The following is a 25191-nucleotide window of genomic DNA, read 5'->3' on the forward strand; positions in this document are numbered from 1 at the left end:
ATTATCACTAGCGAGGCCTGTGTGAGTAATTTCAAGATCACTGGGTCAATGCTGGCATTATCCCATTAGCCCACGTGTGGGCTTTAGCCATGACATTACCATAGGGTGATTCATATCACCATGACACCTCTTGGAGGCATTCATAACAGCAATGAGAATCCTACCATCTCTTTTTTGTTGCGTGTTTTTTAGTTGAAATATTAATCAGTGTTTTCACTTCATTAGCTATTTGATTTCCAGGACAACCAGATGGGAAAGTAAGTCAGATAAGCCCGTTTCCAGTTTAGTTAAAAAGACTGAGACCAAGAAAGGTCTAATGAAACACCTGAAGGCATCCAGCCAATAAGGGACTTAAATGAGGGTCTTTTTACTATAAGGCCAGGATTCTACCCCCTGCTTACACATTCATTAAAGGGAACTTCTCAAACCACATTCCTGGCTCTATTTCTTTGGATGTGATTTGTTTTTCAGAGGTTTTGGTTTGTTTCTTTAAAGATATTTAAAATATAAAGCATTTTCCTTCATTCTGTGGTTTTTCTCCCAATTTGTCGCAGTATTTTATTTTTTTTCCAACTCTATGGTTTTTTTTTTAAGTTTTTTATTTATTTACGTAATCTCTGCACGTCACATGGGGCTTGAACTCACCAGCCCGAGACCATGCTCTTGCAGCTGAGCCAGCCAGGTGCCCCACCAGCTTTATTGAGACTAACGTTGTATAAGTTTAAGAGGTACAATGTAATGGTGAGATATATGTAGATATTATGAAATGATTGTCACAATAAGTTTGGTTAACAATCTAAGATGTGATTTTAAATAACACATTTGGTGTTATTAAAGGACCAGCCCTTTTTGGTCCACTGTACTATTCCACCTTTGTTCAGTCAGAATAAGATTCTTTAAACCACAGGACATGCAGTCACTAAGGGGCAGCTAGCGGTTCTATAACTGACAAGAGAGGCCTGCCTTTCCCGCTGGAGTTATTAGAACCGCTCAAAATCTGCAAAAAAAGATCTGATAATGCCACAAATGCAGGGCAAAGAACACACATTCTGTTAGCATCATAACAGGAAAGATTTACATAGAGATAGAATTAATGTCAACGTATCTACCAAGAACCATGTATTTGTTCTTTTTCTTTTCCTTCTTCTGTACCAATTTTCTTTCTGTAAAATACCCTTTATTTTATAAAACGAGGGGCACCAGGGCGGCTTAGTTGCATAAGTGTCTGACTCTTGATTTTGGCCCAGGTCATGATCTCAGCGTTGTGAGACTGAGCCTCAAGTCAGGCTCACACGCTGGGCGTGGAGCCTGCTTAAGACCCTCCCCTCTCCCTCTGCCTCCACTCGATCAATCAATCAATCAATCAATCAATCAATCAAATATTGTATAAAACAATAGTACTGTCAGTGGTAACTTATTTTTAATCACATATCTTCTTGTTTTGAACTTTAAAACTAGAAAAATATGAAGACTATAACAAATCTTTACAAGTTCATTGCCTGCCCAATGCCCCAGATTAACAAATGCCATGATTATGGTCATTTTTGCCTCAGATATTTTTTTATATCAAGAAAACCCCACAAAACTATACAAAGTTGAAGTCCCCTTTGAGACTCTGCCCAATCTAATTCCTCCGTCTCTGTAGTGACACCGATGTGTGGTGTGTGTGTCTATTTATCTATAAATCTGTCTATCTGTATCTCTCTAAACATACAAAAAGTATAAAAGTAAGAAACTTTTCTATACCTGCATGGCTTATAAACCAGCATGTAGGACTGGTTTCAACAATATTTCTCCTAAGGAAAGAAATACATATTCCCTGTAGTTCCTTTCTTTTTTTTTTTTTTTTTTGTAAGATTTTATTTATTTATTTGAGATAGAAAGAGAGCATGAGTTGGGGGAGGAGCAGAGGGAGAGGAAGAAGAAGACTCCCAGCTGAGCAGGGAGCCGGATGCGATGTGGGGGCTCGATCCCAGAACCCTGAGACCATGACCTGAGCCGCAGGCAGACGCTTCATGGCCTGAGCCACCCAGGTGCCCCTCTGTAGTTTCTTTTAACACACGGAGGACTGCAGGCAGGGTGGTGGTGTGAAAAAATTGCTGACCTAGAAATCAGAAGACCCAGGTGCTGCAGGCACTGCTTACTCCTTGTGGGACCGGAGGCTGGTCAGCTTCCTTTTTTCGGTAGAATGAGAAAGCTGGATAAAAGGATCTCCAAGATCTCTTCCACCTTTGAAATCTGATAAATCTCAGGTTTAATTTCCTCATCTGTCAAACGGAGATAATGTCTGCCCTTGCTAGCTGCTGTAAAGAGCAAACGTGATGGGGCAGTCACTCCGTAAGGCATGATGATGCTGCAGATAGAATCAGATAATATCGAATAATAATATACAAACATCATAAAATGAACATTACTTAATAATATATTATTCTTATTCATGTATTGTGTATTATATATTATTAATAATACATTACATGATTGATATGGAATAAATGTTGGAAAATAATATAATTTATTATTTATTATTATTATTACTTTTCACAAATTAAGCTATTGTTAAGCTCCTGGAAATGCTTTTAAAGAGACTATTGTTATATATATGGCGTGGTTCAGATATACGTGTTGCTGGCCAGTCAGCATAAAATCATTTAATTTCTTCTGTCTTTGTTCTCTCAGGCAGTCAGTTAGCACAAGAGGCTCTCTTCACTCTATCCATGAGGATTTAGTGAACAAAATACTGAAAGCGCCTCATTACAAGATGTTCTCTACGAAGTCATTCCACAAGCCAAGGAGCCTTTCACAGTAAAATGAAGTTCAAATCCATTCAGGGCTGCAGTTGGTTTGCCTGAGACACAATTTTTCAGAAAATTCATGTTGGGCAGAATTTCACTGGTTTTGTGCAAGCTAAAATTGAAGGAGTTGGTTTGATTTCTGGGGTTAGGAGAGATCCTTCTGTTTTCTCAGTGACATAAGGTAGGGTGACCTCTCAACCAACAAACTTTTCTGGAGAACCTCAGTCTTTTGTGATGGAAAAACAAGTTGGTTGAAATATATATTTATAAACTGCTATACAAGTTCTCTCAGGCACCAAATGTTAATATTTACACATGCAAATGTAATATTTGGGGGTTCAGAGGCCCAACTGCCCTCGCGAAGGACAATGTGCACCCAAACATGAACACCTTTGCATATACTGTTCCTTCCCCCTGGACAACCTCCACCCTATTCCCCCTAGGGGGTACTTAAACATGCAGCTCAGATGGCACCTCCTCCAGGCAGTCTTCTCTGACTCCTGCCCCCATCCAGTCAGTGTGTGTCGTTGCTCCTTCTGTGACCCCCATAATGCCCTGCTGCTCCGTTAGCCTCAGGTATGCTCTTCTGGCTTCTACCACCCTTTCTCATGATTGTCTACTCAATTGCTCATCTGATGTCCTCGCTGCCCCATGATTATTTTGAAGGTAGGAATTACGTGTTCCATTGCATGTCACAGTACCCGGTACATGGTTGGGTGTGGAACCAGTAAACACCTGTATACATGCACGTCTGTTTCGTGTGTGTGTGTGTGTGTGGACTTAGTAGTCGTGTATCACATTCTCAGTCTGGTTTCCTGGCTAGATGTTCCATGTGTATGTTGCTACAAGGCTCTGAAGATGAAGCTCTGTAGAGAATGGGGATTAGGTTCGGTCTTTGAACACTGTCCAAATTATGTAAATACCACCAACCACATCAAGTATAAAATTCTAAAATATTCAACAAATAGACTTGTCGCCACATTTTTCCTTTTAACGAAATCTGAAAATGCGATTTTAGTGTGTGATCTGAGAAGATATAAGTGTCTAATCTGCATGATTCTGAGATAAAACACATGCTCTGAGAATGATCCCTGTGTTCTCTTGACTTTATTTTCAGTAGTTTATAGCACTGAAATTTTTCTGGTAAATGTACAGGGATGGTTTTAAAATTTAAGCCAATTTTAAATCAAAATAAAATTATAGAATAATTTTTAAAAATTAGGATTCTCAGTCAACATAGCTGGTCTTTTCCCAGAGTTGCCTGACTATTAACCTAGACATTTTAACCAATGTGACTTAAGCCAAATACTGAGTCCATATGAAACTCAAGAGGCAATGTGAGGTAGTGGGGGGGGGGCATAGCACTGTTTTGGTCATAAGTAGACCCACTTCTTAAACAGACTTTCCCACCAATAACTGTACAGCTCATTGTGGTCTGTTTACCCTGTAGATCTTAGTTTTCTCATCTGTGAAATGGAAGGGTGAGATGAGACAACATTTTTAAGGTTCCTTTATGCCATATGATTTGAGGATGGTGGGTGTTTTCTTAAAGCTGTTATTTATGGCACATGGAAAAGTTAAGATTATCTGGCCGAGGTATCATGATAGATTTCAGCCTTGGGAGGTGTGAGTTTCTAGCCTCTACCCCTCCTCCAGTTCTGGGTGACTTCAGAGAGAGGCATTTAACCTGCACTCCACAGACCTGTCTGTAAAATGACAAGGTGAAACGAGAGCAGTGGTTTTCAAGAGTTAGGTGGGCATCAGGAGAGCTTCTTAAAACACAGCTGCTGGGCTCACCCCCAGTGGCTGTATCAGGAGGTCTGGGCTGGGGCCTGAGAATTCGTATTTCTTTTCTTTTCTCTCTTTTTTTTTTAATATTTTATTTATTTATTTATTTGACAGAGAGAGAGAGCCAGCGAGAGAGGGAACACAAGCAGGGGGAGTGGGAGAGGAAGAAGCAGGTTCATAGCGGAGGAGCCTGATGTGGGGCTCAATCCCATAACACTGGGATCACGCCCTGAGCCGAAGGCAGACGCTTAACCACTGTGCCACCCAGGTGTCTCGAGAATTCGTATTTCTAACAAATCCAGGTGATAAAGACACTGTGCTTTGAGAACCATTGAACTAGAATACCTCGAACCTACCTTGCTACCTTGTTATAGAGAATTTAGTAACAACTACATTTTTAGTAAGCCACTTCTATCTACGGGGCAACCAGTACACCAAGAAGGGCCTTCCTTTTTCATAAGGGTTTCAGACGCTGCAAAAATTACTTCAAGGGCACATGCAGCTACCCTTATACCGACCTTCCTTTAGGAGACTCAATCGATGGGGGTGCCCGGGTGGCTCAGTCAGTTAAGCGTCGGACTCTTGATTTCGGCTGAAGTCATGACCTCAGGGTTGTGGGACAGAGTCCCACGTTGGGCTCTGCACTAAGCAGGGAGCTGCTGGAGGTTCTCTCTCCCCCCACCCCCTGCCCCAGTTGTGCTCTCTCGTTCTCTCTCTAAAATAAATAAATAAATCTTTAAAAAAGAGAGAGAGAGGGAGAGTTTCAATAGATGTGTTCAACAATCTTTGGCCTCCTGGAATCAAAACACTCAAAGTTCACAAAACCTCAGGTAATCTAATTAGCTTGTTAATTGGCTTTATGTTATCAGGTTTGTTACACAGGAAGAAAGCATGGCTCCATTTACACTAGTTCACTAATGCAGAGAACAGAAGGATCAGGCTCCAGAAAGCCAAAAATTCTTCAGTCAAGCAACATTGTGAGAAAGTCCACCTTTCAAACTCACCTGAGGCAACAAACAAACAAAAAAAAGTTTTTGACAAATCATGTTTATCATTAAATTTCAAATGGTGGCATTGTAATCACCTGGGGTGTTTTTAAGATACTGATGCTTGGATCAGCTCTCCAGAGATTCTGATTCACCCTAGGCACTGGGATTTTTAATAGCTCCCCAGGAGAACTTTTGTGAAGCGAAGTCTGAGGCTTGCCAATCTATAAAGGAATAGAATCGATCTGTTCTTCATTACTTTGAGCCCCACAAGCCATTTTTGTCACTACAAGTAGCATGACCATTTGTCTTAAATTATACTTAAGAATAAACACAGAACTTTTTATAAACCCACAAAGAGTCACAAACACAATGGGCAATCAATTTTTCTTAGCTATGTACACTCAAGCATCTTTAACACGGTTCGATAAATATTTTTTTGTGGCAAGACTTTCTCCACAGTGCACATCCAGTCTCTGCAGCAGAGAGCCAGATGATGAAGGCCGGGGGTGACTTTTGCTTTCTAAATCATAAGCACCTTGAAGACATCATCCACATCCTAAAATCTTTCAAATTCCTGAGTGTCTGTCTGGCTCAGTGCCGGGCAAATTAGAAGCACTGAACAAATACTCAACTCACTTGAATTTATGACTGTCTCTAAGCATATGGAAACGCAGACCTTAGCAGAGTATGCTCGGGGTTTCATTGTGAAATATGAGGTGTATGTTTCCTGTGTGTGTGTTGGGAATGTACACTGTCTAATTCTGTTAAACTCCTTAGAGCAAACGAGAATATTAAGGTTGCAACATTAGAAATATACCGAACAAGTATTTATTTGAGAAAGCATCCATTTCCCAAAGCGGATGGAGGTTTCTGGTGCCTTAAGACACATACTTTTCTGACTACAGATAACCAAACACAGGTGCCACCCAAGACAGAGAATATTATGTATAGGTTACTTCTGGCTTTTGTGTCTATGTTACACAGCTGTGGCCATATGAAAGCTACTGAAGAGAGCGGATAAAAGACAAAGAAACAGCAACAGTCAGACGTAGCCATCTTGGTTACATTTGCACGTGCCATTCTGGATATTTTCTCAGGTCACCACAAACTAAACCTGTGATTAAGACCCATGGAGACTGAGAACTGCCTTGGCTGAGCCAAGAAAGAATGGTTAAAACTTGATGGCTGACTTTCCTTTCACTCAAAACTGCTCTCCAGCACTTTCCTCTGCTACCCCATGCATTGCTAATCAGGAGCAGCCAACGCTGGACATGTACGCAGTCCTCTATGGTAAAATTGATTATTATATTACTATGGAAAATAAGGAAGTCATTTCGCTCGAAAGATCAAATTCCATGAAACTATACGTGGCAGCTGTTAGTGAATGCATGTGGGGGAGGGGCAAGTGTGTGAAAATCTCTACCCTTCGGTCTTCTGACACCTTTGCAAAGACGTGCAAAAAAGAAGGAAAAAAATGATTGCAACACATATAAGGCAGAAACCAATGGCAAAGCTACATGATGGATTTTTTTAAGGTTAAAAAATTCCCATGAGGTAAGACACATCACACACACCATTTTACACACCATTTTATGGGTATGGATTTGCTTTTACACACTTGTAAGAAGAAAACCAGTAGTCCTCTCCCGAATGTGTCAAAGCTGCTTTTAATTGCATCAGATAAAGAAACGAGGTGAGTCATGTTTGGTTGTGGGTGAGCCTGCTTACAGATCATCACATCATGTCCAAATACGTTCCCTGACCCTCACAACAGATGTTTATGTACTTGCTTGCTGGCTTGCTTGGGGACATTAAAATAGCTTTGTTCTGAAATTTAACTTAGAGATACTTAACGGTTGCAGAAGTGCATATCACGGCTCTTTCTGAGGTGCTTAGAAGCAACCTACAAGCACTGTTTCTTGGCAAAACACCCCGAGCTTCTGAATTCTAACACAGCACTCCCCTCCGGGTTCATGAACCGGACTCTGCCCTCAAAGGACAGACACAAGACACTCCAAAACGCCTTTAGGGTCGCTTTCCATCGCTGACAAATTCCAGCCATCAACACAAAACACCTCAGCCTTCAGAAACCCCTGTCACTCATAAGGTTTCAGGATTCCGAAAATGTCCCCTTCCATGCCCTCAGGTCTGGCGATAATGCAATCTGTCTTCCGGCGGCCACACAACTTTTCTTTATAAAAGAGTTTAGTAGCCAGCGTAAAAAGAGCACCTAGACTTGCTGACATTGGGATCGCGGATTTCACTGGGGTCATGGGGAGCTGTTTTAGGTCACATGTTACCCTGCCGTTGTGAATCATTTCTTACAATTTTTTTTTTAAACAGGAGGGGGTGGGGATTCCGACAAAACGCCTACTCATGCACAGATGCTTAGCGCCAAGAACATGGTCAGAAGTGCCGCCTGGACTAGAGAATAAAAAGACAACCCTCGGCTTCCTTCTTGGGCTGGGGAAAGGTGGGATGGTGTCATGCAACCTTACCTTTCTGAAAAAGACCAAGGCGCCTGGTATTGAGCGCTCACCTGAGGTCAGCGAAGCCGGGAGTCATTTTGGGTGTTGCGTATGTGCCTCCCTAGAAAATTCCAATGACATTCTACCGGCTTTCCGCTTGCCAATCATGACAAGCGTCCACTTAAACTAACACGAGTCCGGGAAGGGGCAGAGGAGGGGGAAACGCAGGCGAGGGAGCGAGCGAAAGAGAAAGGGCGGCCCCAGTGCACCGCATACCCGGCTGGAAGGGGAGTCACATGCCGCCAGGAGCCATTCCTGCTGCATTACACATGCTGAGTTAAATGGCAAACAATATCAGTCGATGTTTATGCCACATGTTCTCAGCCTCTTCACATATCAACACCCAAGCCAGCTCTGCACAGACAGGCCTCCTGAGAGCGCCTCTGAAGGACGGGGTCTTGTGTTAATCATGTAACCATTTTTAACAAAATTCCCAAAGCCTGCTGTCCCTGTTTACTTTCCTATTTTTCCCTGGTGGTAGTGGGAGTGATGCTGGTTTGTTTGTTTACTTGGGTTTTTTTTGTTTTTGTTTTTGTTTTTACTCTGGGTTTTCATGGGCAACAACCAGGTCCAAAAGGCGGCCAAAAGGACATTTGGCCATGTAGCCACATCAGACAGCACCTCACACTGACTCCCCGCCAGCAAACCTCCTGAACAGCTTGCCCCTTCTTGGTTTTATTTTTATGGAGCAGGCGATGGAGTGAGGTGACCCATCATTTCATCTCCCTGGTGGTAACTGCAATGCTTTTCAGCAGGAAAAACGGACGTTCTAAGCGGCGGCTCTTCACCGTGGTGATTCCCCACACCCCAGACATGCTGGAGACGTTTTCTTTGTCAGAACTGGGGGATGCTGTCAAAATCCTGCAACGTTCGAGACCCCGCAAACAAGGATGACCCAGCCCAAGACATCAATAGTCCCTCCGCTGAGAAACTGCTACGATGCTAAAACCCTTCCACCAGCCTTACAGAAAATAACGACACAAAACAAAGAAGAAGAAAAGAGAAGAAGAAAGCCAAGATGTCCCTCTCTGGCGGGAGCTGACAAAGCTATGGGGTTCAGGGACAGGCTTTGCCTGAATTGTGGTTTAATTTCTTAGCAACTCGCTCACTTTTCGTTCCAGGAGCCACTGTTCTTTCTGCCACTTTTTTCCTCTTCTGTTTCCAAATCCCACCCTGTAATATTTCAACAGTCAAACAAAACTACACCCTTAGTAAGTTTCTAAATCAAAACCAGCTGTCCATGAGTACCTCGCTGCCATGATGTCTAAAGCAGCCCTCAGCCCAGTTGGTCCTATCTGTATATTCTGGTGTTCATCTGTGATGCCCAGTACCCAATATAATATCCTCTCAAAATTATTCAGGAGGTATGCTTTCTACAAAGTAAAACTGCCCCAAAGACCTTGTACAAGACCAAGCATTAAAGCTCACTGGGTTCTCCTATTTTGTGTCTACCCGTAAAGGCAGGGGGCAGGGGGCGGGTATGGTCACTGACATGAGGGAAGCTTCTGTCTGCTAGGACTCAGGGTGTGACCTTCCTGTAGCCCACTGAAAAGTCAAAGTGAAAGCCAGTCATGTCCAACCAAACAGCCCATTTCCAGCTGCCCACCAGGGGCCTGACCCTGCCCACCTGCCCAGTGAGCTCCGGGGAGAACCCAGGGGCTCTTTCTTCCTAATTTAATCATAGCCCACAGGCTGCTCCAGGCTTGCCTGGCTCTCTGCTGCCGACTCAGTCACAGACTCCCAAAGGCGCCAGTCCCAGATCCTGACCTACAGGAACCAGCCAACCTGGCCGCAGCTGCATTTCTGCTCAGGCCATGGGTCCTGCCCATGATCAACCAGGTTTCCCCAAGGCACAAGGCTCGGCTCCAACCAGTGACTGCACTTTCTCTGTCTCTGTCTTATTTCACGATGCTCAGGACTTTCTTAGGATAAGAGTTTACCGAAAAGTGCTTCACGAGGGGCGCCTGGGCGCCTGGGTTGGTTAAGCGTTGGACTTTTAATTTCAGCTCAGGTCATGATCTCGGGGTGATGAGATCGAGCCCTGCTTCAGGCTCCGTACTGAGCAGAGAGCCTATGTAAGATTATCTCTCTCTCTCCCTCTCACTCTGCCCCATTCCCCCAACCCACACGCTCTCTCTCTCTCAAAAAAAAAAAAAAAAAAGAAAAAAAGAGAAAAGCTCTCCACCACGCACATCTCCCCAAATCTGAATGAGAAGAAAAGTCAGTACTTAGAATGAGCCCTCTTAATTGTTTGACCCTAGCTCTTACCCAGAGATTAGGACACAAAGCCTGGCCCCACTTGGAAATGGAGAGGCACAAGCTGACCATCACAACTGCAATGTAGTAAGCACGTGTTGAGCACTTATTGTATACCAACACCGTGCCAGCCAAGGAAGGAAGGAGGAACACAAGGTAATACCGAGTGTGGATGCACAAGGCATCATGTACCCACTTCACACACTTGATCATCACAAGTCTTCAAAATTTAAGATCACTATGCCCACTTTACAAATGAAAACACCAAGGCTCCAAAATGACAGGGTAACTAACCCAAAGTCCCAAAGTCGATCTATGGTCATTTGAAACAAGGTCTGTTTGACCCCAAAGGCCTGTCCTTCCACTAAAATATCCCCCAAGGTGCGAGGTGAATCATAAGTGTACATAACGGAGTAAAAAACAAGATGAATGTGGCAAGTAAGGTGTGTTCCAAGTCTAATGAGAACAGGACTGGCTACATAATATATGGGGCCCAGTGCAAAATGAAAATGCAGGGTCATTGTTCAAAACTTATGAAGATTTCAAGATGGCAACAGCAGACATTAAATTAAGTGCAGAACCCTTCAAATCAAAGGGCCTTATATGAACACATGCCCATGAAGTCAGTCCAACAGGGAGGGAAGAACTCGTGAGAGGTAAGGAGAGGGGGTAGGAGCTCCGCCCCTGTCCACACTACCCAGCAGTTCCCAGAGTACCACAGCCCAGGCAGGACCCTCTGCTGGACAGCCAAGCCTGTCCCTGTTCCCTTTGGCCATTCTTTCTTCTGCCGCAGAGCTAGCATTAATGAAGGGCATGGGAAAGGTCCGGGGCCGGGGGCGGGGGGGTGGGTGGACTTCTTGGGTCTGGAGAAGCAGGAGGCAAATCTGGCCCAAACAAATCCTGCTATTCATTATGATACTGTGAGTTTCTTCAGGAGACACATGGAAAGGGATACTTTGGCCTCCACTCCTGAGGATATGCCCCAAAGCAAGTGATGTAGTGACCCTTGGTAGAAAGTGGGGGCCAGGTCATACACAATAACGTAACGAGAGACACGAGTGGCAGGGACATAGCACCAGCTCCCGGGTGAGGAATGAAGGCAGAGAAAGGTTGAGACCAGAGAGGATAAGGAACCCTCAGCTGGAGTGGGAAACACGGGGTCTGCGCCTGGCTTCCTCACCAGCTCACTGTGTGACCTCCAGCCAGCCACCAAGTCCTGGGGGCTCAGAACACCCAGTGCCAAGTGTGCAGGAACGTAAGGACATGCCGTGTGGCCCTTAAAAGCGATGTTTATCCACTTACTCTTTAATGTTAAATTAAAAACCAGTGTGCAAAATTGCATATTTATTATGGTTACAGACATGCAAAAGGCAAAAATAACCCTTAGGTAGAAAAAAAGAACGAATACAGAACACGTCAAAATGTCAACAAGGGGTAGTTATGTTTAGACAGTGAAACTTGGGTAACTGGTTTCTCTGTTCTTTTGTAAATGTTCTAATTTTTCTTTAATAAACATGTTTATTTTTTAGAAGTAACTTTTTTAGGGAAAAATGACTTCTGTTGGGCTAATGGTGCCCATCTAGCTTATAAGGACCTTCAGATGACCCCTTCATATTCCGGAGTATAACTCAGCCCCTTGTCATAACAGATATCTCTCTCCTGGAGAACCATATGCCAAAGGTACACGGAAAAATGGGGCATCTATGCAAGTCATGGCCATGTTCATCCTCCCATGAAGGCCAAAGCACATGACTCAGGTGGGTTTTCACACCTGTATTTCAGGAAGGCACCGTGCACAAAGTGGGCAGAACATGCGGCATGTTGTCTAGGGATAAACGAGGGTTCATTTCATGACCTCGGACTTCTCACCAGAGAGATCAAGCTTCTTGGTACATGCCACAGTTCAAAGTTGACAGCTCTACCCTTTCCCCCGGCCTGCCCCCCAACCTGCTGCTGGTCTGGGGGTGGGGAGGAGAAGCTAACTGCAGTCAGGCAGGACAGAGGGGGAAAGCAGGGTTATGGAACAACCCTGGAAGTGGCCTTGGGCCTTTGATCTCTGATTTAACATTGCAATCTCCTTGGCTCAGTTTTCTATACTTCTCAGGGCAGTGCTAAGTAATCATGTTTTCTTTTGGGTATGCAAGTTCAAGGAGAGTGTTAACCAATGACTAACCCAGGCTAGCCCAGGATTACAGGCTGTGTAGCTGGGCCTCCTCTAATTTTCAGCACACTGGGCCAGAAGTGGCCCCCTCGTCTCCGTTTTAGTCTGGGAATCCCACTAGAGCTGAATCTCCACCATATTCGGCCACTCCCTCCCCCACTCTGCGGGCGGCTCTGGTCAAACAATCTCTCAAGTCTACTTTCTCCTCGTAACCAGGGCTGACTTACACCATCTTTAGCAATGGGGACAAAAAGAAAAGTGCAGCCAGAAAGGAGGAGGTCTCAGGCCCCTGGGATGGATGCAAGGCAGCAGGTGACCCCTGGACAGAGCCAGGGCAGAGATTTCAGTCTCTTGTCACAGTCAGATGCAAGGAGAGAACAAAGACAGGATTCGTTCCCAGAGCTCGGCCTGTAATGGTTACTTCCTGCACAGACAAAGGCCAGCCACAACCCGTTAGCAGAGGAAACCAGTCAAGAGTTGTGAGTCACACGATGTGAGAATGAGCCCTTCCTAGAAAAGGAAGCTGGTTCTTTGTTGATCAGGGGTTTTTAAATCCCTTCTGGGTAACTGTTATTCCTCAGTAGGTTCTCCAGGGGCCCCCAAAACAGAAGCAGGAAACATTTTTAAGTGTTCCAGAGTTGCTTTTAAAAGGTTGAACATAGCTTCCAGACATAATCCCATGCTGGGTTCTCAGGGTGACTATATCCTCAGGGCCTTGGCACAATCTGTTCCCTCTGCCTGGAAGTCCTCCCTCCAGATTTGCACTGTCCAATAGGGCAGCTACTAACCACACGTACCTTTCAAATTTAAGTTGCTAATATTAAATACAATTAAAAACTCAGTTCCTCAGTCACACTAGCCACATTTCAAGTGTTCAGGAACTACATGGGACTAGCGGCTACCATGTTAGGTCACACAGTACATGACATCTCCAACATTCAGAAAGTTCTGCCAGACAGCATTACTTCAGATCTTCACGTAACTGGCTCCTTCTCAACCTCCAGTCCCTGTGCACCTGTCATCCTCCCAAAGGGGCCACCACAGACCCAGGAACCTAAAAGACATGTGGTGACTCTCTGTCCCTTTATCTTACCATTTTCGCTATCTGAAATTACCTTGTTTATTTGTGTCGTACTTTATTGCCCGTCCCAGCCTTGGAATATAAGCTCCCCGAGAGCAAAGAGCTTGTCTGCCCCTTTTATTGCTGTACGTCCAGCGCCCAGAACAGTATCTGGCACAAACAGAAGCTCAAGTCAATATTGTGCCATAAATGAGTCTACTCCATCACTGTGGGATCAGAGGACACCAGCCACCCAAGACAACTTACCTTCCCACGGACCAAGACAATATCTAAGCATGGGCCCCATTTAGAGCATTTAGGATGCTGGGTGTTGTGGGAGCACCGGGGTAGAAGCAGGGTGGCTGAAACCCAGACTGGTTCTGATTCTCCTCCAGGAGCACAGTTGCCTTCCATCATCTCCATCAGTCAGTCAACAGGGCCGGCCCAGCTCTTGTACTGTCCTCCTCTGCTTTTGCAAACGATCAAAATACCCTCAAACACATTAGACGCCCTCCAACACACTATCACTTTTCCTCCACATGCATGTACAAAAGTAATCGATAGAATTGGATCCTAATTTTAAGAATTTGTTGGTATTTTTTTTAAAGATTTATTTATTTATTTTAGGAGGAGGAAGGGGTGGGAGGAGAGGGTGAGAGAGAATCTGAAGCAGACTCCATGCTGAGCAAGGAGCCCAATGCAGGGCTCGATCTCACAACCCTGAGATCAGGACCTGAGCCAAAACCACGAGTCAGACGCTTAACCTACTGAGCCATCCAGGCACCCTGACCTGTTGGTATTTTAATACTCTGCATACTCTATAAGTGCTTTTTGATGTCCTCTCCGGAATAGAAGGAGGAGGGAGAGGAAGTCTACTACAACTTTGTTTTACTATTAACTTCAATTAAAATTTGAATGGCTGGCTTAGTCGGTTAAGTATCTGCCTTCGGCTCAGGTCATGATCCCAGAGTCCCCGGGTCAAGCCCCATGTCGGGCTCCCCGCTCAGCTGGGAGTCTGCTTCTCCCTCTCCCTCAGCCCCTCCCTCCTACTTGCACTCTCTGGTTCTCTCTCTCAAATAAATAAAAAATATCTCTAAAAACATTTTGAATGGCAAGAGTATTACATTTAGCAAAACATGATCCCCACGGCTAAACTCTAGAAGAGTATAAAGATGTAAAAATTGGAAAACATACCACGTGTCATGCTACTAAACTTTCATAACAAGCTGAGTACAGAAGTTACCCTAATTGGAGGAGCTGGGCATGGAAAAGAATGCACACAATGAAAGGAGAATAATAAGCAAATAGAAAACAAAAATAAGAGCAGGTAGAATCTGCTCAGAATTAATCCACTCAAAGAAGGACTTCCCATAGTCAAGGAAGTTGGGGGCTGGAAGCTATTGGCTGGACAGCTTGCCAAGGAAGAGAGGGCAGCTTGGAGAAGCTTCAGCAGTGGACCCTCTAATTCCCACTAAGGAAACAAATCTGATTTTAAGGTGGTTTCCTCTTAAAGGTGCTCATAGCAGTTGTTTGCTAAAGCTCTCAGTGCTCGCTTAGTGGCATTAGCTAATAAATGCAGCAACCTCGCTTGTGTGGGAGCATTGCAAGACAATGGGTTTTCGAGAGAATTGGCAAGAACAGCCACTTTTTTTTATAATAATTTTTTTATGTTATATTAGTCACCATACAGTATATCCTTACTTTTGATGCAATGTTCCATGATTCATTATTTGTGTATAACACCCAGTCCTCCATGCAATACGTGCCCTCCTTAATACCCATCACCGGCCTATCCCATTCCCCCACCCCCTCCCCTCTGAAGCCCTCAGTTTGTTTCCCAGTGTCCACAGTCTCTCATGGTTCATTCCCCCTTCTGTTTATCCCCCCCTTCATTCTTCCCTTTCTTCTCCTACCGATCTTCCCACTTCTTGTGTCCCATAAATGAGTGAAACCATATGATAATTGTCTTTCTCTGCTTGACTTATTTCACTTAGCATAATCTCCTCCAGTCCCATCCATGTGCTGCAAATGTTGTGTAATCTTTCTTTCTGATGGCTGAGTAATATTCCATTTTATATATGGACCACATCTTCTTAATCCAGTCATCTGTTGAAGGGCATCTCGGCTCCTTCCACAATTTAGCTATTGTGGACAATGCTGCTATGAACATTGGGGTGCATATGGCCCTTCTCTTCACTACGTCTGTATCTTCGGGGTAAATACCCAGTACTGCAATTGCCGGATCATAGGGTAGCTCAACTTTTAACTTTTTAAGGGACCTCCACGCTGTTTTCCAAAGTGAAGAACAGCCACTTTTTATTAACCAAACTCCAATATCCATTCTGAAATGATTTTAGGGGATTGAGCCCATTCTGATGTATAAATCTGAATTAATTTTTGTTTCTTTGTCTACGACTGCTCGGAGCCTGGTGACAGGCAGCAGGATTGCTTCCCAACTTCAGGCTTTGTCCACTTTGTCTCTTGCTGAGTCTTCAACAGAGAAGCACAGCCGCCTTTGTACCTTGACCAAAGGCTGGTCCTCCTCCAGGTGGGAAGGTCACTCTTGCTGATGTGAGCCCAGATTTGGGAGGGATACTCACTGAGGTATGGGGAAGGAAGAGAACACCAGGCAGATCAGCCAAATCAATGGGATGACAAACATCACAGATCATTCACAACCAGCTCCAGGGTCCCCTCTAAATCCGTTTCTCTCTTAGGTCTTTGAGCTCTCTGCATGACAAGATGATCAGCGTTCTGATGGCAAGGACTCTACAATACCCACCACACTGCATTCCAGACCGTAGAAGTCCGTTATATATTTGCTGAATCAACAAATGATTTATAGGCTTTTCCCCATGTTGATTGTAATTTCAGGGGTTTCTGTCCATATTTGGGATAGGTGGACTAAGGAATCAAAAATTCATTCTTAACATTCAGGATTTAAAGCTATAAAAACTTGATCCAAGACCAGCTAGTCAAAATGTAATGTTGAGGGTGGGCCGAAGACTGGACTCACAAACCTGTCCCAAATGCCCCCACTTATCCACGGTCAGAGTCAGGAATCCACCTTCATTGCTGACACACATTGGAGTGCTAGGGCCTCAGGCCACGAGAGAAGAGGCTGCTGACTAACGCTGTCTTTATTGTCTGAATTGAAGCCAGCTGCCCTCACAGCTGCCCCTAACTTGAAGAGGCTGGATCTTGGCCACTACAGGGCAGCACAAGACCAGGCTGAAGTGGTTGGGAAACCAGATAAGAGTAGTTTTTGTTTGGTGGTTATTTTTTCAAGGCAAGGATGCAACTTACTGGCCAATTGAAGTTACCCCTTAAGGAAGGAACAAGTGGCATTAAGCAAGACGGGCTCCACCATCCATCAGAAGTCTCACGTTTTTATCCCAAAGTCTACACCAGATCAGTCTTCCAAATGGTTACTACCAATCTCTTAGAACAAATAAAAATTTGTGGGCCTATATTCCCTTGATCCTTTTGCACTGTAAAGTTCCTATGGGCAAATATCATAGCTGTTAAACACAAATGCATAATTTTATACAATAAAAATGTAATAGCTATTTCTCGTAAGGCAGGTTAGGTAGAGGGATATTCAGATAAACCCTCTGGCTGAAAACAACTCTGTAGAAATCATCTTAAAAGCAATGAGGAGTGGGAAAGATAGTGCAGTCCTGCCAGGCCAATTTTGGAAGAAATCCAAAGAGGTTGGAGGATTATTTGAGTGCTAAAGTTGCTCTTGCTTTGAAGATGCTGGAGGGTACAGGTGACAGAAGGCAAGGTACAGGGTGCATTCAATGTAAGGGCTTACAGGATACCTTTTCCTGCATTAAGGTGGGTTCCAAAGGGCTACAGACTCAGGATTAGGATGAAGCAGAACGAATCTGTCGTCTCCTTTTCTTCCCCAACCCCACAGGCCCAGAAAGAATGTTGCTCTGTACCTAAGCAGAGCAGAAGGAAAAGTAAGGGAGATAAAATACTCTTGAGAAGATGTGACCACACACCTACCCTGCTGCACATTTCACCCCAGGAACGCACAGCAGAAATGGGCAATGAATCTGGTTTAAAGTGGTCCTAAAGTTGTGCCCCTAAAAGGCAGCCAGAAGGAGGAATGTACATTTATTCCAAGCCTCAAGGAATCTCTACAAATAATTTTTTAAGGGCAATAACCAGCAAAACAGTTAAAGATAATCAGATGCATAGGAAATAAGGCAACACAAGGGAGAGCCAGTATAAACAACTGAGTGAAGAAAGACACCTGGACAGTTTCAGATACAGACTCGTTAAGTTTATATATGCTTATCACATGAAAAAAAGGAAATGACAAGTTTGCAAATATCTGCAGGAAGGAAAAAAATTATTTAAAAAATGACCTAGCAGATCTGGAAGAGAATCAAATGGAACTTCCAGAGACGAAAAATTCAGTAACAAATTAAAATCTCAACAGAAGTGGCTGTCAGCATATTAAAAGCAATAGAAGAGAGAATTAGAAACCAGAGGTTAGATCAGAGGAAACTGTTCAGAATAGAGCACAGGAAAGCAAAAGTGTGGAAAGCACAGGAGAGTAGATTTATGACATGGTGGACACAGTAAAAAGATCCAATGTACATTTTGCCAGGGGAATGGGGCGGAGGGGCAAGGGGAGGGTCTCTGAAGAGGAGGAGAGTTAGGACAAGACAGAGATAATATTGGGAAGATGAGCTGAGGATTTTCCAAAACTTCTGAAAGATGCCATGGATTCCAAAGACCTGGAGAAGCTCTAAACAGAATAAATATAAAGGAATGCACACCGAGACACATCACAGTGATCAAAAGCAAGAGTAAAAACTTAAAGAAATAATATAGATTACCTTAAAACAAAGAATAAGGCTGAGAAATGATATCTCAACATCAAAAATGGAAGCCAAAGAGAGTTGAATCATATCTTTATTTTTTTTAAGATTTTATTTATTTGTTTGTCAGAGAGAGAGAGCACAAGCAGGGGTAGCGGCAGGCAGAGGGAGAGGGAGAAGCAGGCTCCCCACTGAGCAGAGAGCCCGATGCAGGACTCTATCCCAGGACCCCGGGATCATGACCTGTGCTGAAGGCAGATGCTTAACCAACTGAGCCACCCAGACGTCCTGAATCATATCTTTAATATGCTGACACAAAATAACGACCAACCTAGAATTTTGTACACTCCTGTGCAGAGATGAATAATGGTTCCCAAAGATAGCCAATCATCGTCCCTGGAACCCATGATGTTACCTTATATGGTGAAAAAGTCCTTGTAGAATGATTAAGTGAAGGATCTTCAGATGGGTGGACTATGTTGCATTATGTGGGTGGGCCCGAAATGCAACCACAAGCATTATTACAAGAGACAGGCAGCGGGGGGTCTGACACAGAGGAGCAGGTGATGTGAGAGAAGACAGACATGTGAAGATGTTACAATGTTGGCTTCGAAGAGGAGGAAGGAGTCGCAAACAAAGGTAGGCAAGGAATACGGCGCTGGAGGCTGGAAAGGGCAAGGAAATAGCTACCCTAGAGCCTCCGAGGCAGTGAAGCTCTACCGACACTTGGGCATTAACCCGGGGAACCGATCTCAAGAGCCATGTGAGGATAAATGTGTGTTGCTCTAGGTCACCAAGTTGGTTGCAGCAGCCCCGGAAAGCAAACACATCTGCCCAAACCATCCTTCCACAACGAAGGTGCTTTCAGGACTTCTTGGGCAGACAAAACCTGAAAGTTCACTACTGGCAAAGGAAACCCTACAGGCTGCATGTCAGGCAGGAGGCAAGCGATCCCAGATGGAAGGCTAGCAACACGAAAAGGAGGGGAGAGCAAAGAGCAGTGAGGAATGCATGCACTAAATCTCAACGAATGTGAGTGGGCAGGAGAAAGTATTTCGTGGTGTTCTTTAAGCTATACGGAATGAAAACACACAATGAGAGAAAATAAGGTCGGAGGGGTAAATGTTTTTAGAGTGTTCCAAAGGCCTGGTATTACTGAATGGGAAATGAAAGTTTTAGTAAACTTCAAGTACAAATACTGTAAGTTTCAGAATACAGTGTGTGACTTTCCTAGTAGAGGGAAACAGGTAAGAAAGCTAGTGACAAAAGCATAAGTGAGGAAGGGGGCTGGGTGGGGTCAGGGACATTCAGAGGCCTCTGGGAGCCAGTAGCATCCCATTTATTAACCCAGGATAGTTACACAAGTGTTTGCTTTATTTGTTAAAAACTGGTTACATGCTTTAAAAATTTGGGTGTGTGTGTGTGTGCGCCATATTTTACAATTGAAAATTATTGAAAAACATCAATAATCACACGTATCCCTTTCAACTATACTTCATGTCCAGACTTTTCTATTTCAGCTCAGTGTTCAGCAAATCAAAAACCCATAACTGAGTTCTCCAGAGACCATCTCATCCAGCCTTCTGTCTACAGCCAAGTAAATGCTTACTATACCCAGTTTGCAGATGATGCAACTAAAGTCTAATGAACTTCACTGATTTATCCAAGACCATAGTGATTTCATCCAGAGAGTTAATTGAGAATTAGTTTTACTTCTACTTCTCAAAAAAAAAAAAGAAAGAAAGAAAGAAAGAAAGAAAAGAAAAGAAAAGAAAAGAAAAGAAAAGAAAAGAAAAAGCAAATTCTATTTTTAACTCACCTCTCTCCATACACCCACTCCATATGTTACAAATTCATCTGAAAGATTTCCTAGTGTTGTATCTATTGCACTGAGATAGCCCAAGAACTGAGTCTGCATACCCAGGACTCTTAACTATTCTGCATATTTCAGAAAGACAAGCTAGTGGCCAGAAAAGTGTGAGTGCCTGTAATTAACAGAGCTTTTGCAAGTCTCTCCCTTAATATTGACGCAATGATACAATTCAGATGGTGCAAGAGCAGGGATTAAAAAAACAGGACACATAATCAAGCCTGGGCTTGAGGATGGCTTCCCAATGAGATGCTCAAAACAATGCTGCTAAAACCACAAGTCATGCATCATGCTTTGGGAAACAGCACCACACCACGGGGAGCAGCCATTGCCCCAGACCAAGGAACTCAAGAGGAAGCATTTCCCAACCTGGGGGGCTGGGCAGGGACAGTGAAGAAGGAGAGGCACAAACGGCAGCAGCGGCTTAAGAAGTAAATATGCACAGTTTTTAAGAAACCAACTTTCTCTGAATACAAATAAATATTTTTATTACTTTTTTGTTGTTTTTATTATGCACTACATTAATACACTGCATAACCTTCTAGAAGGCATAGATGAGCATGACCGAGTTATTTTTCATCATTCAGGAAAGTGCTTCCTTAATCGCTAGTCTCCAAACCCTTTGACACATAGTAACGATTAACTCCAGAGACACATCTATCTCTTTGCATCAAACTCCAATGATATGGATAATAGGCAACCCTTTTATCCTCGCCCCCATTACTGAATCTGTGGATGTGCTCGGAGATGACCGAGCACATGGCCGTGACGCTGATCCCAGGCAGAATCTCGAACCACATCACACCTCGGTTGCCAGAGCCAAACCCACAAATAAATATTTAAAGAACAACTTTGCCTACTGCTACTTCTCTCTACAATCGTCTAACAGATCAAAACAGCTGCCATCAAGCACAGGATTTTCAACACTGGTCACTGAAAACACAGGAGCTTTATGCTGGCTTCCAGGCAATGTCCACTCTTCCGGGATCCCTCGCGCTCTCAACTCCTGCCATGCGAACCCCATTACTGTAATGAACCCTTAAATAAGAACGCTCTCTTTGTGGATGTCAGCAAGCTAGTGGTAAAGTTAAAAGTTGCACAGTCAAGTCCCAGCCAGCACGTCAGGAACCGTGGGTTTCAAGAGGTGTGACCATATTCTCTCGAATGGTTCAGGGCACAGAGAGCCTTAGTGGGTTCATTTTAGGGCATATCCTAAAAACCACTGGTGTGACCGCAGAATGGAGCCTCCGAAAGCCCCTTATTTCTCAAACCACCTTGCAGGGAACGAACACAGAAGATGTAAAGGGGAGATGTTCAAATGAAATGAAGAGAGGGAGAAACAGAGAAGAGAGAGGATAAGATACAAGACAGGCTGTGACAGAAGGTCACTGTCTTTAGTACAGGCTGTGGGAAGGCCAAGGTGAACAGACGGGAAGTGTGCCTACATGCCCAATCGGATCCTGCTACACTTGCCTCTTAGATTAAATACTCGGTCTAGTCTCTTACAATTCATTCCTTTGGCAAAGAGGGTTCCCTGCCTTTCAACTCTGATTTTCTTATCATTCAGCACCCAGATCGGTTTTATGGGGACATCATGTAAAGTTTGAAGAATCCGTACATACACACACACACACACACACACACACACACACACACACACATTATTTAAGATGACTAAGATCTTGGTTGCACTCCCTGCTTGAATTGAGGGCAGTGACAGCTGTAATTCCAAATACTCAGTGGAAAACTCCACCAACCCCTCTCTTCTTTTTGTTTTCAAAGCCCTCTGTCTGCAGGCAAGAAGGAAATGACTCCCTATAGCACTCTGGTCTCATCAGGTCAACCCCATTTCACAAATGGGAAAACTCAGACAGGTCTGCAGATCCATAGGGGAGGCAAGATTCCAAGGCTCCTGTTTCTAAATCACCAGCCCACAGACAACCATCTTGAGTAAAGCACTGGTATCTCCCTAGACACCCCTGACATCTTCCCTCCATGCCCGCTCCCCCAACACCATACCATACAGGGTGTATTTCTTGGCTCTTTTTCAGACTATGACTCCAGAGCAATAATGGAGAAAAATGGAGACCAATTAAGCAAGTACAACAACGTCAGCAGCATGCCACTCCTACTCAGTCCCGGCTAATTAGGAATCTCTGCCACTTGGTAAGGAGCACACTTATTACTACAGGGCACCCAGATCCACCCTGCCAAGGAAAACAGAAAAGTCTAGGGCTTCACAGACATCAGGCAGCTCCTATGAGCTAAGAGGTCGGGCAAGTATGAATTGAATGTAATGATAATCACTTCCGTGCACTCATACAGAATTTAGGCTTATGAGAGGGCTCTTCCCCATGCATTCTTCCTTCTCTGTTCCTCCAGCCTTGGTAACCTCTCCCATGGAGAGAAGAGAAAATGTGAGAGCCACCAAGGGAGAGACCTTAGCTAATGATCAGTCCGATCCTCTTGTTTTCTAGAGTGAAAAGCCCCTGAGAGGGCAGGTTCTCACCCATGGACACAGCTTGGTGATGGCAGCGCCAGGACCAGAATCAGACTTTTAGGGCCAGGCAATCTCGCTAATACAGCTATAGCTTCCACACTGCATGCTGATCTGAGTTGGTAGTTGCTTTTTGGTTTCTTTTTTTAGTATACATGCTGCTGAACCAAGCATTCGTTGTGTTTTCTTGAAAAAAAAGTTAAATACAAAAATATGGATAAATATAGCAAGCTGTCATATTTCCACTACCCAGAATTAACCAAGGTTAACATTTCCTCAATTTTAACATGGAAAATAAACATCTCCTCCTCCCTCCCATTCTGTCCAGAGGCAACATCTATGTGTATACTTCTAAGCCATAATCTCATACTATACATCCATAAACCATAGTACTTTAACATAAATTTATCAACCTTTTCACTTCTAAGTTGTTGAAAATTGGGGGGGTGTCTTTTCTAAAAAATTATTTTTAACCCATAATATCATAAAGATATTCCCCTGGATTATCTTCTAAGAGCGTCAAAGTTTTGATTTTTCACATTTAGGACTAGCTGAAATTTATCTTTATGTATACTGTGAGATAAGGATCTAATATTTTTGTATAGAAAGCAAGTTTTCTTGGCATGAGTCACTGAAGAGCTGTGTTTCACACTGGTTTATAATACATGGCTACCCATGCCAAAAGTACATGGGGATTCTTAGGTCTGTTTCTCTGCTCTGTTTTATTGATCTCCTTGTTCTTTAAAACTCTTTTTTTTCCCAGAAGCATCAGACCTATTTATGTACCTTACTCTTCCAAATGAATTTCAGAATTGGTTTGTGTAATTCTAAGAGAAATCCTATTGGAATATTGATCAGAATTGTCTTAAATGAGATGCTAATAAGTTGTCCCATCTATGAACATATCATTGTCCATTTATTATATACTCTGATAATGTTTTATGATTTTCTTCATCAAAGCCTTATCTATGTTTTATTTCATTTATTCCTAGGTACCATAAACTTTAGTTTTTATTATGAACAATATCCTTTTTCCTGTAGGTTACTGTTGTTATACAGAAATGCTATTGCTTTTTGTATGTTGATACTATACTCTGCGATTATGCTTACCTCTTTCATTATATATAATACTTCTGAAAATTCTTGAATTTTAAAGGTACATAATCATATAATCTTCATATAACAAGAACTCTGTCTCTTATTTTCCATCCTCATGCTTCATTTATTTTTCTTATCTTATTGCATTGGCTAGGTCCACCAGCACAACACTGAACAGCAGTGGTGATATCTAGTATCCTTACTCTTATTTCTAACTCTAATTGGGAATGCTTCTAAGGTTTCCCTAGTAAGCATGGTATTGGTCATAGGACGGCAGTTGCCTTTTTCCATGTTCTCAGATGACGTCTTCCCAACTAGTAAGCTCCTGGGACACCTGGGTGGCTTAGTCAGTTAAGCATTTGCCTTTAGCTCAGGTCATGATCAAGGGTTCCTGGGACTGAGCCCCATGTCAGGCTCCCTGCTCAGAGGGAGTCTGCTTCTCCCTTTCCCTCTCTCCCCGCCCCCCGCCCCAGCTCATGCACTCTCTCTCTCTCAAATAATAAATAAAATCTTTTTAAAAAATTCCAACTCCTAAGCTCCTTTGGAGCAAGGCCTAAATCTAAATCTCATGCATCTTTCCATCCACTGTTGCACAGTGCCTGTCACACAGTAAATGCACAATAAATGCTTGCTTATTGCTTGTATATTTCTACACTCCACTACTCAGTGTTTCTTTTAACACTTCCTGCTTCTCTAACCCAAGCAAATGTGCTAGATGCTACAGCAACATTTGGCTAGGTGGTTCTAAGATGAGTGCTCTTCAAGTGTGTGTGTGTGTGTGTGTGTGTGTGTGTGTGTGTGTGCGCGTGCGCACGTGTGTGTACATACTTAACCTTAGGGAGACGATGGCTCATGTAGTATGGCTCTGCGAGTTCATGAAGAAAACGAAGGATGCTGGTTTTTAAAAAGTGAATTCTGTCAGGGATTTGGAATTTGATTACGCTCTGAAAACTATCCTCTCCCTCCTTGTCCAGCCCATGTGAATGAGGATTTTTTGGAGATTAACTGGCCCCTGAACGGCTCACTGACTTCTCCGGAAACAAAAGGACTGATTCCTTTGTGCAGAGCAGCAATGCCAGGGGCAGGAGGGGCTGCTCAGACGTTTCAGCTGGAGTGGTGCCACCCACCTTCTGGCTTCTCAGCAAGAACGCAATTCCTGGGAACATGGCCAGCCTAGCCCCCCAGAGCTGCACACGCAAATCCACCGGGAACTGCATTCAGTCCTGACGAGAAAACGCTGGTGGTGAGGAAGAGAGAAACAGAACTGCAGGCCGTCCTTCCTTCTTTCGCTCAAGCTCCCGCTCCCTTTGCCAC

General features: G+C 43.7%; 1 protein-coding gene and 1 pseudogene across 5 annotated transcripts in view; both read right to left on the reverse strand.

Moving 5' to 3' along the window:
- Positions 1-25191, reverse strand: part of RBM20 (RNA binding motif protein 20) — a 181948-nt gene that overhangs the window by 59089 nt on the left and 97668 nt on the right. The window contains exon 1 of one of the 5 annotated variants that reach the window (XM_087862717.1): positions 8109-8291. The exons of 3 other annotated variants lie outside the window; for them this stretch is intronic. In XM_087862717.1, coding sequence (XP_087718843.1) covers positions 8109-8134 — 26 coding nt within the window. In that variant the 5' untranslated portion in view covers positions 8135-8291. Of the gene's footprint in view, positions 1-8067; positions 8292-25191 lie in introns of those variants that run through there. One more of the 5 variants, XM_087862719.1, reaches the window with a different exon arrangement.
- On the reverse strand, positions 20882-21082 carry LOC123795955 (NADH dehydrogenase [ubiquinone] 1 alpha subcomplex subunit 1 pseudogene; annotated as a pseudogene).

Source organism: Ursus americanus, chromosome 6 (assembly GCF_024610735.1).
Source record: "Ursus americanus isolate L20-20 chromosome 6, mUrsAme1.1.p, whole genome shotgun sequence".
Taxonomy (NCBI): Eukaryota; Metazoa; Chordata; class Mammalia; order Carnivora; family Ursidae; genus Ursus; species Ursus americanus.